The sequence below is a fragment of the Heterodontus francisci genome, chromosome 37, assembly GCF_036365525.1.
Source record: "Heterodontus francisci isolate sHetFra1 chromosome 37, sHetFra1.hap1, whole genome shotgun sequence".
NCBI classification, from domain to species: Eukaryota; Metazoa; Chordata; class Chondrichthyes; order Heterodontiformes; family Heterodontidae; genus Heterodontus; species Heterodontus francisci.
Window position 1 is genome coordinate 37,185,024 of NC_090407.1, and position 19,132 is coordinate 37,204,155.

General features: G+C 41.9%; 1 protein-coding gene across 6 annotated transcripts in view; it reads right to left on the minus strand.

Annotated features, from left to right (window-relative positions):
• Positions 1-19,132, minus strand: part of nphp4 (nephronophthisis 4) — a 532,906-nt gene that overhangs the window by 218,504 nt on the left and 295,270 nt on the right. For all 6 annotated transcript variants that reach the window (XM_068017516.1, XM_068017513.1, XM_068017512.1 and 3 more), the window contains 2 exons: positions 8,871-9,056; positions 3,856-3,991 (listed from right to left, as the gene is read on the minus strand). In XM_068017516.1, coding sequence (XP_067873617.1) covers positions 3,856-3,991; positions 8,871-9,056 — 322 coding nt within the window. The remainder of the gene's footprint in view (positions 1-3,855; positions 3,992-8,870; positions 9,057-19,132) is intronic.

Below are 19,132 nucleotides of genomic sequence, written 5' to 3' on the forward strand. Positions count from 1 at the left end.
TTAGTGATGTTGGTTGACAACAGGGAAAATTCACCAGCTCTTCTTTAAAGTAATGCCACGGGATCTTTTCTATCCACCTGAGGATAGACGGGTCTTCAGTTTAACATCTCATCTAGTAAACAGCACCTTCGACAGTGCAGCATTCCCTCTGTACTGCATTGGAGTGTCAGCTTATATTTTGCGCTCAAGTTCCTGCAGTGGGACTTGAACCCACAACCTTCTAATTCCAAGGTGGGATTGCTACCACTTTCTTTCATCAAGTTTAGTTTAGTTTAGAGATACAGCACTGAAACAGGCCCTTCGGCCCACCGAGTCTGTGCCGACCATCAACCACCCATTTATACTAATCCTACACTAATCCCATATTCCTATCACATCCCCACCTGTCCCTATATATTTCCCTACCACCTACCTATACTAGGGGCAATTTATAATGGCCAATTAACCTATCAACCTGCAAGTCTTTGGCATGTGGGAGGAAACCGGAGCACCCGGAGGAAACCCACGCAGACACAGGGAGAACTTGCAAACTCCGCACAGGCAGTACCCAGAATCGAACCCGGGTCCCTGGAGCTGTGAGGCTGCGGTGCTAACCACTGCGCCACTGTGCCGCCAAGTTCCTGATCAGTACGCAGACAATCATGCAAGAAAGTGCCTTTCTGTGGGCATTACATAGGATTACACAGAATATGCAGCACAGAAATGGGCTATTCGGCCTAGACAGTCCATGCTGACATTACTGCTCCACTCAAGCTTCTTCCCATCCTTCCAACTCATGCAACTCTACCACCATAACCCTCTATTCTCTTCACCCTCACAAGCTTATCTAGCTTCCCCTAAATGCATTGATACTATTCACCTCAACTACTCCCTGTGATAACGAGTTCCACATTCTCACCACTCTCTGGGTAAATAAGTTTCTCCTGAATTTCCTATTTGATTTCTTGGTGATTATTATTTTATATTGATGGCCCCTGGTTTTGCTCTTCTCCACAAATGGAAAGGCACTTCATGTGTCTAGTCTATCAAAACTTTCCATAATTTTAAGGACCTTTATTAAGTTAACATTCAGCCTTCTCTTTTCAAGGCAAAAGAGGACCAGGCTTAATCATCTTTTCCTGTTAGGTATAACCTCGCAGTTCTGGTATCATCCTTCGAAATCTATTTTGCACCCTCTCCAGTGCCTCTATATTCTTTCTATAATATGGCAAGCAGAACTGTACACAGCACTCAGTGTGTGGTCAAAACAAGGTTCGATACATGTTTTGCATAACTTCTCTACTTTTCAATTCTATCTCTCTAGCAATAAACCCCAGAGCTTGGATAGCGTTTATTATGGCCTTATTGATCTGTGTTGCAACTTTATTGTAGTTAGTGTACTTGTGCTTCCAGGTCCCTTTGCTTCTCTATCCCATTTAGATTCTTATTTTCTGAGTAATATGTGACCTCCTTATTATTCTTAGAAAAATGTAATACCTCACGCTTGTCTATATTAAAATTCATTTGCCAATTATATGCCCATTGCACAAGTTTTATTAATGTCTTCTTATAATTTGTTGCAATCCTCCTCAGTGTGTTGTCCTCAAATTTAGAGATTGTGTTTTTGATTCCAAAGTCTAAATCGTTGATATAAGTTGTGAATAACAGTAGTCCCAGTACTGGTCCTTGTGGGACCCCACTTCTCACCTTCTGCCACTCTGAATAGCTACCCTTAACCCTTAGTCTCTGCTTTCTGTCTTTCAGTCCACCAACTATTCATTCTGCTACTTGTCCCTTGACTCCACTTGCTCTGAACTGAGTCTATTTTGTCTATATTAGTCTATTATATGGTACCTATCAAAGGCCTTTTGGAAATCTAGATATATTACATCTATAATATTACCCTTGCCTACTCTCTCTGTTACCTCTTCAAAGAATTCAGTGAAGTTGGTTTGGTAAGACTTTCCCTTTTGACATGGGACTATGTTGAATATTCATGATTATCTTTTTAGTTTCTTGATGTTTCTCTATTTTTTCCTTGAGTCAGGAACTACTGATGTTAAACTGACCTCACTATAGCTCCTTGGACACTTTCTATCTCGTGTCTTAAATGGAGGTATAATGCTAGCTATCCACTATTCCTCTAGCACTACATCTTTTCTAATGAATTATTAAATATGTGTAATAGTGCCTCTGCTATCTCTTCCCTAGACTCTTCTAAAATATGTGAATGCAATCCATCCAGACCAGGGGTTTTACCCTCCTTGAGGTTGATTAGTTCATTTAATATTTCTCCCTTTTTTAATTTAAATGATTGGCTGAAGACAAGATCGAATTTGGCTGATATGCTGTTACGTGGTTGTTAAATTTGCTGACATCCACTGCCCAGGTTGGCACATAAAGAATGCCCATTTGGTCAATATAACAGACTGGCAAGCTGGCCCCTGGGAAACTAGATCCCAGCAAGCGACAGTGCCTTCAGGAAAGCACTGGTGAAAATTTCAAAATAAATAAAATTGTTTAGCAAAAATTAAGATTTTACTGTATTTAAAATGTTGAAAATAAATGATGTGGCTTGATTTCCCCACATTGTTGAGTTCCCAATCTCAGCCGCAGCAGTCAAGGGTAGCAGGGAGAGATTAGGTGCATGTTTTACAGTCCTAGGAAAGTGTGAAACTATGTATTGAATCTTACGTTCAATACAGTGAGAGTATGAACGGGAGGAAGCGATTTATCAATTTCAGTCAGTAACAAATTTCTAAAAAGAGCTTGCATTTATATTGCATCTTATCACATCCTCTGGACATCTCAAAGTGTCTGCAACCAATGAATTTGCTTTTGAAGTGTAGTCACTGTTTTTCCATAAGCAATCGGCCAAATTGCACACAGCAAATGAATGAACGATCAGATAATCTATTTTTGATGGTGCTAGCAGAGCAATGAACGCAGGCCAGGACACTGGGAAAACTCCCTGCTTTTGTTTGAATAATGCCATTGGATCTTTTGTGCCTATATGAACAGGCAGATGAGGTCTTGGGGTTTAACGTGTCATCCAAAAGGCGGCACAGTGGCGCAGTGGTTAGCACCGCAGCCTCACAGCTCCAGGGACCCGGGTTCGATTCCGGGTACTGCCTGTGTGGAGTTTGCAAGTTCTCCCTGTGTCTGCGTGGGTTTTCTCCGGGTGCTCCGATTTCCTCCCACAAGCCAAAAGACTTGCAGGTTGATAGGTAAATTGGCCATTATAAATTGTCACTAGTATAGGTAGGTGGTAGGGAAATATAGGGACAGGTGGGGCTGTTTGGTAGGAATATGGGATTAGTGTAGGATTAGTATAAATGGGTGGTTGATGGTCGGCACAGACTCGGTGGGCCGAAGGGCCTGTTTCAGTGCTGTATCTCTAATCTTAAAAAAAACCCTGGACAGTACAGCATGCTCAATACAGACACTGAAGTGTCAGTCTAGATTATACGCTCAAGTGTGTAGAGGGATTTGAATGCATAAACTTCTCACTAGTAAACTAGCTTTCAGGTAACTTTGATTGAAATAATCCATTTCTTTCCAAAAAAGGATTTAACCTGAATAGATTTGTCCCTCATTAAGATTGCACTCCAGCATTAATTACAACTTTAAAAAAAATTAAAATGTTGAATGCACTTCAATTTCCTCTTTTAGTTTACTTCTAGTTGGTCAAAATACTTCTCATTTCCTCTAAGAGATTTGTAATTTTTCTTTTCAACGGTGCAACATAACAAATTCCCAGGTTGGAAAACTGCATTACACAACTTCTGCGACACACACGAATACAAAAGGCTAATATCTGCTTGTTCAAAATGCATGTAAGACGACTGCTTCCAAAGCAGCTTGCAAGTGACTTACGGAAAGAAGTTCCTGATCCTAGTGTTTGGTTCGATTTCTCAGACACATTCCTTGATTGTTCGGTGTTGCTGCCTGAGTGCCTATCTGTACGGCATGAGAAACGGAAGCTGATGGTGCCTGATTCCACCTGCTTTACCTGAATATAAAGAAATAGCTTTCTGAGTCTTTTCAGTCAAGAAGAAATCTGACTTGGCTATAACTGTTCATGGGTTCATCAGTCAAGTGTGCAGTGAATCTTGAGTCGAGGAACTTAAATGACACAAAAATATTCAGAAGTCACTGCTACATCTACAGCAACAGCACATACTAGTGATAAGGCCTGGTATGTTCTTACTTTAAAGAGATACAGGAATCTTATTAAAAATGCTGAAGCAGTTTCTGTCATATTGCAGGTTTGTTTTGTAACAGCCTTCTATTTTTTGCTGATTTGGGAAACTAAACATCTCAGCCTGGTGCAGACCAGGATTGGCTTCTGAGTGTAGAGATCAGGCACATTGTTAGGGTAGAGTGGAGGGGGCTTTACTTTTCATCCAACCCTATTAGACCTGATCTGTAAATGCAAAGTAATTTCCAACTGTTCTATGGCACCAGTTGGTACTACAGATACATCCACACTCTATACTTTCGGGTCACCTGCCAGTACTGAAACATACAAAAAGAAAGATTTGCATTTATATAGCACCTTCCATGGCCTCAGAATTTCCCAAAGCACTTGATAACCAATTAAGTACTTTCGAAGTGCAGTCACCATTGTAAGCCCACAAAACAGAAATGAAGTAATGATAATCTGTTTTAGAGATGATCAGTGAGGGATAAGCATTGACCTAGACACTGGGGAGAACCGTCCTGCTTTTTTTGAAATAGTGCCATGACTAAAAATATCATTGTTTTTAATTCCTATCGATGGGGCGTCAGTGTCTATCAAATCTATGCATCTTATGCAAATAACTAAAGAAAGTAGGGTACCAAGATGTTATACTGATGCAAGAAACAGCGTAACTCACCCTATGGTGGAGGAACTACAATTGTGGCTTTCAAACAGGAATTAGAAAAGCATCCGAAGGGAAAAAATTTGCGGTGCTATGGGGAAAGAGCAGGAAAGTGGTACCAGCTAAATTCCTCTTGCAGAGAGCCAGCATGGGCTCGATGGGCCAAATGATCTCCTTCTGAGCTGTAACGTTTCTATGATTCTAAGCCGTAAATTCTTTAGAAAATGGACATACTTGCAAAGTTAAAAGCAGCTTGTGACATTTCTTTGGTTGCAGAGCGTGTGAAGTACACCAAGGACTTTCAAAACTTTCTTTGAGGACGACAAATCTTTCAACAAAAAGTTACCATTTTACTAAACAAAATTCTTGCAAATGAAGACAGTTCTTCACAGATTTTAATCTGGTTTCCAATTCAACAATAAAGGTTGTCTAAAAAGCAGTCTTGATGCTGCAGTTTGTTGCAGCACTGGGTCTGTGCTCAAAATCATTCCAGACGAAGGCCCTTCTCACTTTTCTCCTCCAACTTTCTCTCCTTTGCTCCTGAAGACAGTAACAAATGCTGGAGTACACAGAATGACATAGAATTTACAGCACAGAAACAGGCCATTCAGTTCATGCTGGTGTATGTTCCACATGAGCCTCCTCCCACCTTACTTCATCTCTGCCTAACAAAATACCTTTCTATTCCTTTCTCCCTCATGTACCTACTTAACTTCCCCTTAAAAGCATCTGTAATATTCACCTCAACCACTCCATGTAGTAACAAGTTCTACATTCTCACCAATTTGAGGAAGGAAGCTTCTCCTGAATTCTTCAATCTTAGCTTATGAACTATCTGCCTTCTATCTATCTCCTGATACAGTTACATGAATAACAACAGCCATCCAAAGCCTTGCCTTTGAGGCTAATCTGCATGCGTGCATCCAAACAGAGTGTTTTGTTGGACTGATCAAACATGGAGAACAACAATAGCCGAGCCTGATCCTGTTCTCAACACAAATCCACACTCGATCATTTCCAAGAGGGACCAGGCATGGGAAAGTTGGGGGGATTTCTCCTCTGTCATGACAGAGGATGGAGGAGTGCACTGTCTTTCTCTAGTTCCACTTCTCCACCGGTCAAAATGTATATTTATATGTTTTACCCAGTTACCGATACAGCCAATTATATACTTTATGCTAGTTTCAGAATAAAACTCCACCAACCAGGTTTCTAGAATAACAAAATTATTAATTTATTAAAGAACATGACTCATTCATAAAGATGCAAAGCTTATTATCACACAGGTTGAAATATGAAAGTATAAATATATTCCCTTCTAAATAACCCGACATACACGCACACACAGGTTAAAGGAAAAATAAAGAAGCTTTCCCTGCTGAGATCAACTTTCCAAAAAAATTCAAAAATTACTTTGGCCGAGCACTCGTTAATTCTTGAAGAAAAAGGTTGGTCTGGTATCCGGATACACGTAGATGGGTGTCACAAGACACATGCGGTTGTCACTGGGAGCTTTTCAGAAACAGTTTGTTCAGGAGATGTCGAGAGAAAGTCTTCTACAAGCTTCTCAGGAGAAATGCTGCATCAGTTTCTCCAGTTCTCACACTGGATTCTCAGGGTTTCTCAGAGAGGTGGAACAGGATGAGCTGGCAGCCTCTTTCTCTTAGCAGGCTTGCCCCCTCCCCAAATGAACTCGAAACAAGCAGTTCAAAAATGAAACCAACTTGTGCCTACCATAAATCTAGACATGCCACTGGTGTGTAAACAAGTCCGATAGTCAGCAAGGCTCCTACTGTTTACTTATCTTAAGACATGTGACTTCCAGTAAGCGTTTGTTTTTAAACAAAGTCCCAAGTGCCCTTCCAGTCACCCTTTTTAAAAAAAAACAAGTCCAGCATCTCCTCAGGTATTTTGACAGTCTTTTGAACTGTCCTCAAAATATATTAAACTAGAAGCACCTTCATAACACCTCCATTACCTGGGAAGCTGATACTAACTCAAGCACTTTCAATGCTTGCCACTGCTGAAATCATTCAACACAGATAAACTGCAATTCATGGCAGGATTCTATCCTGCCATTAGAGATGGGAATGGAGGCAGGGGGCACACAAAATACCATTTTGTCCGTGGTTGGGAAGGCCAAGGACAGCCTTCCCATCTGGGGCCAATTGAGGCCCTTAAGCGGCCATTTAATGGCCACTTAAGGGCAGTTACCCACCTCTGCTCAAATTTTACCAATGTCAGAGGAGTGTTATGAAGATGCTTCTATATTTTTTGTTAAGTTTTTTTTTGAGGATACCTTTAAATTGTGGAGATGGATTCATTGGAAGGTTGAAGATTTCATAGAAGCTGGACTTTGCTTTGTTGTTGACAATTCATTGAAAGAATACTGAGATGTTTAAAAACCTTGTTGGAAGTCATGTGCTTTAAACAATAAACAACAGAAACCTTGAAGTGGGACAAATGTTTACAGAGAAGCCACATGACAAGGTTTATGGAGGTCACAGAACTTTGTGTGTTGGGGTGTGAACTATTTTGAAGAAAGTTGGTTTTGCCTGCCAAGGAAAAAGGAACCACCCAGCTCACCTCTTTCTCTACCTCTATGAAGAAACCCTGCAAAGATCCAGTGTGGGAGAGCTAAAATCCCAGGTGCTGCATGTCCCCTGAGAAGCTGAAAAACCCTGAGATTCGAGTGTGCGTTGACTGAAACTCCTGATGCCACATGTCCTGGAAAGCCTACCAGACGATTTCTCAACACCTCCAGAACAAATTGCTTCGGAAAAGATTCCAGCGACCCATCTCCATATACCCGGATCCAAGACAAAAGGGACATCTGATATCCTTCCATATCTACTCTTTTTTCCTTCAAGAATTAGCAAGTATTTGGCCAAAGTATTTTTTTTTGTCTTTTCTTTTGTAACAGATATCTGCAGAGAGAATTTCTGTATTTTTTTTAGTGTGCGTGTGTGTCAGGGGTGGGGGGGTGGAATTTAAAAAAGGAACTTTCATATTTCAATCTGTGAGTTAATGTTTTGCTTCCTTACTGGATACGTTTTGTTTAATAATAAAATGATAATTTTGTTGTTTATTAAGGAATTGGTAACTGGGTAAACATTTTAAATATATATGTTGTGACCTTCGGAGAAGTGGGATTAGAGAAAACAGTGCAATCTTCCCACTTCAGTCGTAACAGGGGCCCGCCACTGCGTGAAGATGCTGTTAGGTGAGACCTGGCGGCCTCCTAGCAGGCTCGGGGGGACGCCCCTCCTCTGGCCGCAATCCATGGCCGGTGGCTGTCCCCTTGGCAAGAACCTCAGACTCTCATCCCCTCGCCAGGATCTTCCTGACTGGCCCTGGTGACCCCAGCCCCACTTATCTGTGTCCCGAAGCCTTAGACATCTTCGCCACTGGGGGTTTGCTACAATACCGGCAGTGGCCATTGTTCCCAGTAGCGCTGCCAGTACTGCAGAGCTGCTGGCCCTCCGATTGGAGGGACGGCATCCCCAACACTACACTGTCTGAGGTACTGTGTTTTGGCTGAGTCATTAATCCGAGGCCCCGTCTGTCCTCTCAGGTGGGCGTAAGAGATCCCATGGCACTATCTCAAGGAACCGAAGGGAAGTTCTCCCAGGTGTCCAGGCCAATATTCATCCCTCAACTGACATCACTAAAACAGATTACCTGACATTATCACATTGCTGTTTGCGGGAGCTTGCTGTGCGCAAATTGGCTGCTGTATTTCATAGATTACAATAGTGACTACAGTTCAAAAATACTTTACTGGCTGTAAAGCACTTTAGGACCTCCTAAGGTTATGAAAGGAGCTATATAAATGTAAATTAAGAAGTTGTAGCAGGAAAACTAACTACACCAGCACAAAAACCGATGTGCCAGTTCAGCAGTAAATCACAGTACCACTCCAAGAGATGACTCAAGCTCCACCCTTTCAACACATGGCAGGTTGAACTTTGTTATTAAGTACATTCGGCATGGATGACTTCGTATTACTGATCAGAAACCCCTTACCTCATCCGAGCTCATTTCAGTGGAGGGAGTTTTATAAACCAGCAAATTGCTCGGGTTGGGTGAAGGTCCACCCTGAAGTGGTACCGTTACGTCAGAGGTATAAGCTTCCAAGAACGGATTCCAAACAGCCCACCGTAGTGTTTGCATGTACGCAGTGTTGTCCAAGGAAATGGTAGAAGACGACAACTGTGAACAGATACATTTGTTTCTTCAGGGAAACACAATAAGGAGTTCATCATCAATCAGTCTATGTCAACAACAATATCTTGCACTTATATAGCACCTTTAATACAGTAAAACGTCCCAAGGCGTTTCACAGCAACATTATCAATATCAGGGAAGTACCACCATTGTTGGAAAGTATTTATCAATAATTTTTTTGCCAAAGTATATTGAAAAAGCACAGATCACATTAAAATGCTTTACTGAATCAAGCAATCAACAATGCGTCACTTCCATGTGTTTCCATTATATCACAAACGATACTTCCCACAATGTTTGTTGGTTTCAGTGCAGTACTATCATTTCAACCATATTAAAGCAACTTATGTGAGATGTACAGACGTGCACTGCTCCATTCTGCTGTGATTTTCTATCCCTCATTTTCCTCTTTTGCGATCTTCTACATCTGAATTATTAAGTGGCACATAAAAGTCCTCCTCATTGCACCCTGCTCTGTGGATCAAGCATTTTAGAATCTTGGAACGTGGAACTGAAGGCTCCCGCAGAGTTCAAGTATCATATTGCTCTGCATACCCATCATTAGAATGATACAGCTGTAATTTTAATGGGGCAGCATACTGATGTACAAGTGTTCTGTAAGATAAAATCTCAATCAGATCAAACTGCAGTTATGCAACAATAGAGTGGTTTCTAATTAAGCTGTTTCTTTGTAATAATTATTATGTTACGTTGAATGCACAGCACAGAAACAGACCATTTAGCACAATTGTTCCATGTCGGTGTTTATGCACAACACAAGCCTCCTCCCACCCCACTTCACCTAACCTAACCTAGCCTTCTATTCCTTTCTCCCTTGTATGTTTATATAACTTCCCCTTAACTACATCTGTGCTGTTCGCTCTTTCCGGTAGTGAGTTCCACATTTTAACCACTCTGAGCAAAGAAGTTTCTCCAGTTTCGTGGACTGTCATGACATCGTGGCGTCTTCATTCTGTTATGCAAATCAATTTCTGAATAATTCCAGTAGTAATGGCAGCTCTTCAAGAGGTTTGCTAAATATTTTTGCCTACTGGCCCTATTTTCAACAGATTTAAGATAGAAATATAAAAGCAGTGGGTGCAGTATTTTGGTACATCACACTACAGTACATACAGAGATCAGAGGAGGGTTTCATCACCATTTGAAACATGCTGCTCGGCTGGACTCAGAAAGGCTTTAGCATGCATTCAAAGCAAGTCTTTTCTCACCACCTCACAGGGGAGGGAATACAGGGGTTGGCTTAATCTGCCTTTGGGCACTTTCAGGAGGCCAGTTCAAGAGCAATCCTGAGAGAGATCTGAAATAAAAACAAAAAATGCTGGAACCACTCAACAGATCTGGCAGCACCTGTGGAAAGAGAAGCAGAGTTAACGTTTCAGTTCCGAAGAAGGGTCACTGACCCGAAACGTTAACTCTGCTTCTCTTTCCACAGATGCTGCCAGACCTGCCGAGTGGTTCCAGCATTTCTTGTTTTTATTTCAGATTTCCAGCATCCGCAGTATATTGCTTTTATATTACCTGAGAGAGATCTAGTGACAGTTGACTGCTTTTCCTCTCACGGATTATGTTATGTGCAAGAAGGGGGTCTAAACATCTCAAGGAAAGTAATTTAAAATGGGATGAAGTTTGGATTTACATTTTTAAACAATTTAGCTTGATATAGGATACAAGAGTACGATTGACCACATAATTTATCAGGCATATTTTAACAACTAAATCATTATGAGGGAATAGGAAGTATATCAAAGAACTCAACAAGGGTGAAATTGGTCTTTGGCAATAGGGCTAAATAAGCGATAGTGAATTGCAAACCTGTTTTACACCCAATGGAACAGCAATTCGAATGAGGCGTAAAGCAGACTGCTGAGCCCATTTTGCACTCCTGTTGAAGACCAACTTTGTCCTTTATGCGAACCCGTCGATAATATTCTTCTTAAAAAGAAACTTTTCCCATTGGCAAGTTGGTATATGCATACACCACAGAAGGAATGAGTTTAAAAAAGCTTGTTGTTTAATTTTAAACAGACAGGATTTAAGATATGCAGCTTGTCCCAACGACATTAGAATATGAATGTGTGCAATTAGCAACTGCTCCCTGGACAAGCTCAGCAGCCTTTGCTAGCAGCCGAATGAAAGCCTATCAGCAGTGGGTTTTATTCATTTCTGGAAACAGTGGGTGGATAAATTGCTAAAATACAGATATTTTGTACATTGCTAATAATTCAGTGGTGTTTTCACACTTCCAAATGATAGGGAGGTGGCATATTCACTGTGGCAACCACAGTGTGGGTGTTGCTCCAACACTGGTTGGTGGCAAGGCTGTGAGACACATGTTGCACAGGATAAAAAAAAAAGGAAAGATCAAAAACTCAATCGGTTTATTAATCAGAATGAATTAATCATGAAGACTTTATGCTTTACGGTTTCCTGTGCTTAAATTTTTAATTAAAAAAACAATTTTCAATTATTCTCCGACTGGATCCATTTTTTATGTTTGCAAATAGTTTCATAAGATTACAAGTAAGCTACGAATCAATCATACGAACAATGAACTTATTAATAAACAATGAAATTGTTAAGTAAAGCAGGTCTCAAATGAATAGATTTAAAATATGTAATGTGAAGGTAAATTTATGATATAAATATGTAATTATGAAAAAAAAAAACACAAATTGATTTGGGAACTTCTAATGTATGACGCAAATATTATTTGGTTAAAATACTACTACGAAGAGGACCATCAATTTATGAATCTTTTTACTGGATGAAAGTCAGGCCATCCAGATTTTAATTGCTTAATATTTACTCAATATCAAAGAAGCCGCAGTTTGATTTTTCATAGTTTTCTGTGACAAAGTAAAAATAAAATGAGACAAATTCTTTATAGTTTAATTTGTTTGCAATATATTAAACAGATGTGGTAAAGATTTCAACAGGAATTGAATTCAGGTTCCATTTTAACAATCAACTGCATTCACATGAGTTGTTTCCTAAGATTAAAATATAGGCTAGAGGTGGATCATGAATTATTAATGTACAGGAAGCTATTTTTTTTTAAAGTGAGTTCTGTATGTTATTTCATATATTGGCAACTAATTAAAATAAATGAGAGTCAGGGTTGGTCCAATGTGTTTGATTTACTTTCTGGCATGCAGTAAATTTGTAAATTCATAGTGTCCAGGACTGTACAATTCTGATGAAGCATTAGTGGACCTGCTGTGACATTGCTCACGGTGAGTCAGATTTTCACTGTTTAAATGCTTCTCTTGATTTCAAGGGCAGAGAGTGTAATTTCTGCATGGTTCAGTACCAAAGAGCCATTCTGCTCTTCATTTAAGCCCTTTTATGTCTGGGCTCACAGGGTGGGCATGTAACCAACTCATCCTTCTGTCTACATCATTCAAACTATGTTGCCAAAATTTTCATGGGAGCAAGCCGGACGGAATCCATCCTTCCCAGCAGGCAAGTACCAAGTCTTGACTGAATACTTCAGTTTGATGGTACTGCTAAGTCATACAGACCAGAAAGGTACCAAGTTCAATTCCTGGTCTGCACTGAGTTAGCTCATCTGAGCCAGGGCAACAGTCCGGATGTTACAATCGGCCTGGGCCTCAGCAACTGTGGGCTAATGTTCCCCTGTTCGCTATCTAGTGACTAATGCTGCAAAGTGCATGCAAGATCATCAAGGTGCAACTTGATGCCTGAACAGCCTGCCAACACACACAGTCAGTGCCCACTTGAGTGAAGGAACAATGGTTGTCAGCACACATGAAACTATATCTTAGCCTGAGTCAACGCCTTCAGGATAGGAGAAGAATAAAATGGAAAAAAATTGGCATTTTATAGCACTATTCTTGATATGGTCAACTCTGCTATAAAATTGACACAAGTACTACAAGATCACTAGTTGATTAATTTTCCATTTATGAAACTGACCTGGAAATGACAAGCAAGTCATTATGAAAAAAGAGCACTTCAACTTTAAGTATTCAAGGTTAGGATGAGAACAGCAGCGCTTGGAATTAATGTGTTTACCATATTAACATTCCATATGTCAACTGTGTAGCCTTAAGCAACCAGGGTCTGTTTCTTGTTCTATTCCTTGGTGGCCTTATCTACATTACTTTTTTCTTGTAGGTACAACAAATCCGCTGCAAAATCTATAAAGAATTATGTGGTCATTGGCAAATAGCTCAATAATAATGAAGGCAGTTGATTGTTGCTTTACACTGATTTCCTCTGTCCTTCAGGGTATCAGACTCAATGACATGTTACAGTTGTACATAACGTTGGTTAGGCCGCACTTGGAGTACTGTGTGCAGTTCTGGTCGGCACACTACAGGAAAGATGTGATTAAGCTAGAGAGGGTACAGAAAAGATTCATAAGGATGTTGCCTGGTTTGGAGGGCTTGAGTTATAAAGAGAGATTGGATAGGCTGGGTCTGTTTTCCCTGGAGCGAAGGAGGCTGAGAGGGGACATGATAGAGGTATATAAAATTATGAGAGGCATAGATAGGGTAGATAGCCAGAGTTTGTTTCCCCCGGTAGGGGTGACTAAAACTAGAGGGTATAGATTTAAGGTGAGAGGGAGGAGGTTTAAAGGGGATCAAAGGGGTAAATTTTTCACACAAAGAATAGTGGGTATCTGGAATGAGCTGCCAGAGGAGGTGGTGGAGGCAGGAACAGTAGCAACATTTAAGAGGCATCTGGACAGGTACTTGAATGAGAAAGGCATAGAGGGATATGGAATTAATGCAGGCAGGTGGGATTAGTATAGATAGGCATTATGGTCGGCATGGACGCGGTGGGCCGAAGGGCCTGTTTCTATGCTGTACAACTCTATGACTCTATGAAACAATCAGTTTCCAGATTAATTGTACTTACTATGTGTTCACATGGCCTCTCAATGTGCTATGCTGGAATTGTAGCCCAGCAATGTACAATGATACAACAGTGATTAAGTTATTAAAGTCATACTTGCACTGTCTTCTGGCAAGAACTCATTTTTTTAATGTATTATTTTTTTGCTGACATTAAGTATATAGATAAAATGATCGCACAAGTAAAGGAGTTGAACTGGGAGATAAGGCACCCTGCACACTCTCATCTACATATATTGCCATTTAGAGGGCAAAATTCAAGTAGTCTAGGGAGCAAGCTGACTGCATGTTTACTGCACTGGTTAACGGTGTATGACAGAAAAATAACTCTCTAACATACAGCTCCTCCTAAACATACAAGAGGCATAGGCCAGAACTTCACCCGCTGCTGTTCCCACTCTATCGCCATGACTTTGTCGGCAGTGTGGCAGAGGCCTTGCTTACACATGTAAACAAGTTTCCGCAGCACTTGCAGTGAAGGTACAGCATAAAGGCCTGCTCAGGTCAGGGAAGAAAAACCCGACCCGAACCTGACAGAACCACATCGGACCCGAGCCCGACCCGGCCCAAGTGCCTCCATTTTTTCCTGCCCCCGACCAGACCCCCGCCTGACCAGACCCCGACCCGACCACCGGCATGTTCCCTTTACCTACTTTGCGACTCCCAATCTGCAGGAAGCTGCAGCATGAGCGTGATGGTGTCATAGAGACGCTCACTCGTGCAGACTCAGAGTTTCCCTCCTTGACGTCCCAGACTCGCGGTTCAGGTAGGTTTTTTACTTTTAACACTTACCAGCAATACTTACTTTGTGTATCCGACCCGGACCCGGCCCGACCTGAGCCCGAAAGCCAGACCCGGAAGAGCGACCCGACAAAAACCTGACACGTCGTCAGGTCCCATCAGGTTTGGGTCGGGTAGCAGGCCTTTAGTACAGCAGTGGAATCTACAGCAGCTCTGAAAAAAGAACCTAAAGGGAGTAGGATCTTCCAAGATGTCAATCCGACAACAGTATAGCCATAATGAAATTAAAAGAGTTTTTTTAAATTCTTTCATGGGATGTGGGTGTCACTGGCAGGCCAGCATTTGTTACCCATCCCTAACTGCCCTTGAACTGAGTGTCTTGCGAGGCCATTTCATAGGGAGACTGTGGCACAGTGGTAATGTTACTGAGCTAGTAATCCAGAGGCCCGGGCTAATATCCTCGGGATATGGGTTCAAATCCCAACACAGCAGCTGTGGTTGACTCTGAATTGCCATCTGAAATGGTCTAGCAAGCCACTCAGTTGTCAAGCACAATCAGGGATGGGCAACAAATGCTGGCCTTGCCAACGATGCCCACATTCCATGAAAGAACAAAAAAAGTCAACTACATTGCTGTGGGTCTAGAGTCACATGTAAGCCAGACCAGGTAAGGGTGACAGATTTCCTTCCCTAAAGAACATTAGTGAACCAGATAGGATTTTACGACAATCGATGATAGTTTCATGGCATCATTACTGCGACTAGCTTTCAATTCCAGATTTTTATTAATTAATTGAATTTAAATTCCACCAACTGCCATAGTGGGATTCGATCCCTTGTCTACACTGCAGTTCAATCAGCATCCAAAGAAGGAAGATGATTAATATTTCTGCTTGGACTCCAGAGACTTCAGCACAAAATCGAGGACAACCCTCCAGTGTATTACTGATGGAATACTGCACAGGAACATAGGAACAGGATGAGGCCATTCAGCCCCTTAAGCCTGTACCACTATTCAATTAGATCATGGCTGATCTGTATCATAATTCCATCTACTTACCTTAGTTCCATAACCTTTAATACCCTTGCCTAACAAAAACTTGCCAATCTCCGTCTTGAACCTTTCAATTGACCCCCAGCCTCAACAGTTTTTTGGGAGGGAATTCAGATTTCCAATACCCTTTGTGTGAAGAAGTGCTTCCTGACATCCCCTCTGAATGGCCTTAGCTCTAATGTTATTATATTCCCTTGTTCTGAACTCTCCCACCAGAGGAAATAGTTGCTCGTTATCTACCTTTTAATCACCTTAAACGCCTGAATTAGATCATCACTTAATCTTCTATACTCAAGGGAATACAAGCCTAGTCTGTGCAACCTGTTCACATAATTTAACCCTTTTAAACTTGGTATCATTCTGCACTGCACCCCCTCCAAGGCCAATATATCCTTCCTGAGCTGTGGATCCCAGAACTGAATGCATACTCTAAATAGAATCTAACCAGAGCTTTATATAACTGTAACATAACTTCAACCCCTTTGTATTCCAGCTCCCTTGAGATAAAAGCCTGCATGCCATTAGCCTTTTGTGTTATTTTTCATAGCTGTCCACTGGCTTTTGGTGATTTCTATACTTGGACCCTTAGGAAGTACTGAATGTAGTTGAAGGATTAAACTGAAGCCCGTCCGCCCTCTCAGATGGATGCACAAGATCCAATGCGCTACTTTGAACAAAAGCAAGGGAATTATTTATTCCTTTACCAACATTACTAAAAGGAATCATTCTGATGATTATCACATCACTGTTTGTGGGATCTTATGGGCATAAATTGGCTTTCTACATTATAACAGTGATTACCATTTCAAAAATACTTTATTGGCTGTTAAGTGCTTTTGAATATCCTGAGGTCACGAAAGATGTATGAATGCAAGCCTTTCTTTCTGGACATGCTCATTTACACAACCATCCTACTAAGCACATTAAATGCTAAAATACAGACAATCTCATGCATACACAAGGGACAATAATGTAATGTTCAGTGTCTGTGACACTCTGTGCACCAGACAACAGAATCCCCTATAATGTGACACTGAGATCTATTCAGTGGGAGAATACCTGTGGCACTCACTTCAAATTACAGTCTGAGATCAGCTCAGTACACAGCAGGCACCCACTACACCTAATCAGCCCTGCATTTTATCACATTAACAACCACATCTTTTTTAATTAGCTTGGAACTGTCCATTCCTCTTCTCTTAGCTGATTTGCCCGCCTTTATAGATGAGACACCAAATTATAATGCACAAATACTGACTACAGTTGAGATCAAAGCAATAAGTTAATAACTGAGAGCTTTGTGCGCTTTACTTTTGAAAGGTCGAACAATATTTGGCTTGTTGAACCTTAAATGCAAATAAGAGAAAAGACTGATAAGGACCCAATCAAATGTGACCAATTCCCCCTCATCAACACCCTTCCCCTTTAATGGCGGCCTTGCTGTGCGAAATAAAATTTATAAAATAGAAAATGCAGTTTGTGCTTGGGTGTCTGACTGCTGAGCAGCAAGATGCACTCCAAAATGCGCACGGTTGATTTTACCATGTGGTGGTTCACATTTACTGTGCAGCAGTTCACGGCACCGAAACAATGCATGAGTTCTTTCAGTGGTTCCCCACAAGTTAAATTTTTTGTGCTTTGTAAAGATCTCCATGCTTCCACCCACCAACACATACAAAACCAATTGTACCCCACTGATTCCAATCACCAGGCAACAGGAAAAGCTTATGTTCTTCAGCCAATCAGTAATACTGTTTCAGTGAACATATATAAGATTTTAGATTTAGAGATACAGCACTGAAACAGGCCCTTCGGCCCACCGAGTCTGTGCCGACCATTAATCACCCATTTATACTAATCTAACACTAATCCCATATTCCTACCACATCCTCACCTGTCCCTATATTCCCCTACCACCTACCTATACTAGTGACAATTTATAATGGCCAATTCACCTATCAACCTGCAAGTCTTTTGGCTGTGGGAGGAAACCGGAGCACCCGGAGGAAACCCACGCAGACACAGGGAGAACTTGCAAACTCCACACAGGCAGTACCCAGAATTGAACCCGGGTCGCTGGAGCTGTGAGGCTGCGGTGCTAACCACTGCGCCGCCCCTGTAATCCATAACTGTAATGGATTTTTATACTGCTGCTAAATTTTATTTCCCAACTGACATAAACCTCCTATTTTCTAATTTATTATAGATACAACGGGCTGAATTGAACCAGTCCTCTGACATCAGGGGTCATAGCAGGGGGCCCTGAATATTCTCTGTTTACCTTTTCTGATTATGCATCCCGCTGCTCGTTGCTCCTCAGTTCCGCATTTTTCGCTGAACGGGTGACTGTCACATGCTGTCCCGTTCACGAATGAGAGAAGCCGGCAGGGCAGCAGAAGAGGGGGCAATCACAGACAGTGCAGGTAAGTCTCTGTAAATGGCGATCTCAACTCTGCATACTGGAAGGGAGGGGAGGGGGGTGGAATTACTGGGTGCACAGCTCTGCATACTTGAAGGGAGGTGGGAGGGGGTATGGTATTACTGGGTGCAAAGATCTGCAGGCATGAAGGGAGGTACTGCGTACCCTCCCTCTATAAACGGTGTCCGCTCTGCGCCATTGTTTGTTTGTGAAGGAGCAATGGCACTCCAGTAACCGTGTGTGGGAAGGGTGCCAGAAATGGTAGAAACGTAAACGTTATCTGGTTGGTGGGGACAATCAATGCAGCTGGTAGAATCTGTATGTGGTCATGCTGTGCCCCTCTTAATGTGAGCTAAGATGGGCAATGCCATGCCACATAGTTGATCCATGAAAGCACCTGATGTACTCGTCAACAATGCCTATCTTGTTAGAAACCTCTGAATAAGTGAATATACAACTATATTTGTCACGTGGAGATGGGTATGGCTCATCCTAGATTGTGTGATCTGTGTCTCTTGAGGATCCATATGCGCCGCAGGCAAAACCAACAGGCAGGTGCAGCCCACGTAGAGGCCCCCGGTCGTGAGCAGCAGTCCCCAAGGGGAGCTCGCCACTATCGAACGCCGCGCATCTACAGGTCCCACATGACATACCAGCAGATGTCAGAGCACCGGTGTCAGAGGTGACTGCGCATGTAGAGAGAGGTCGTGACACATCTCTGTGCCCTGCTCAACAATGACCTGCAGCCCAGGGGCTTCAGTGGATATCCTATGCCTGTGGCCCTCATAGTGACAGCGGCTCTAAATCTTTACACCGATGCATCATTTCAGGGGTCCACCGGAGATCTTTGTGGGGTCACACAGTCAGCAGTGCACCGCTGCATCAGGGAGGTCACCGATGCCCTGTTACGGAGGGCCAGGGAGTATGTCCGCTTCAGGACGGTAGG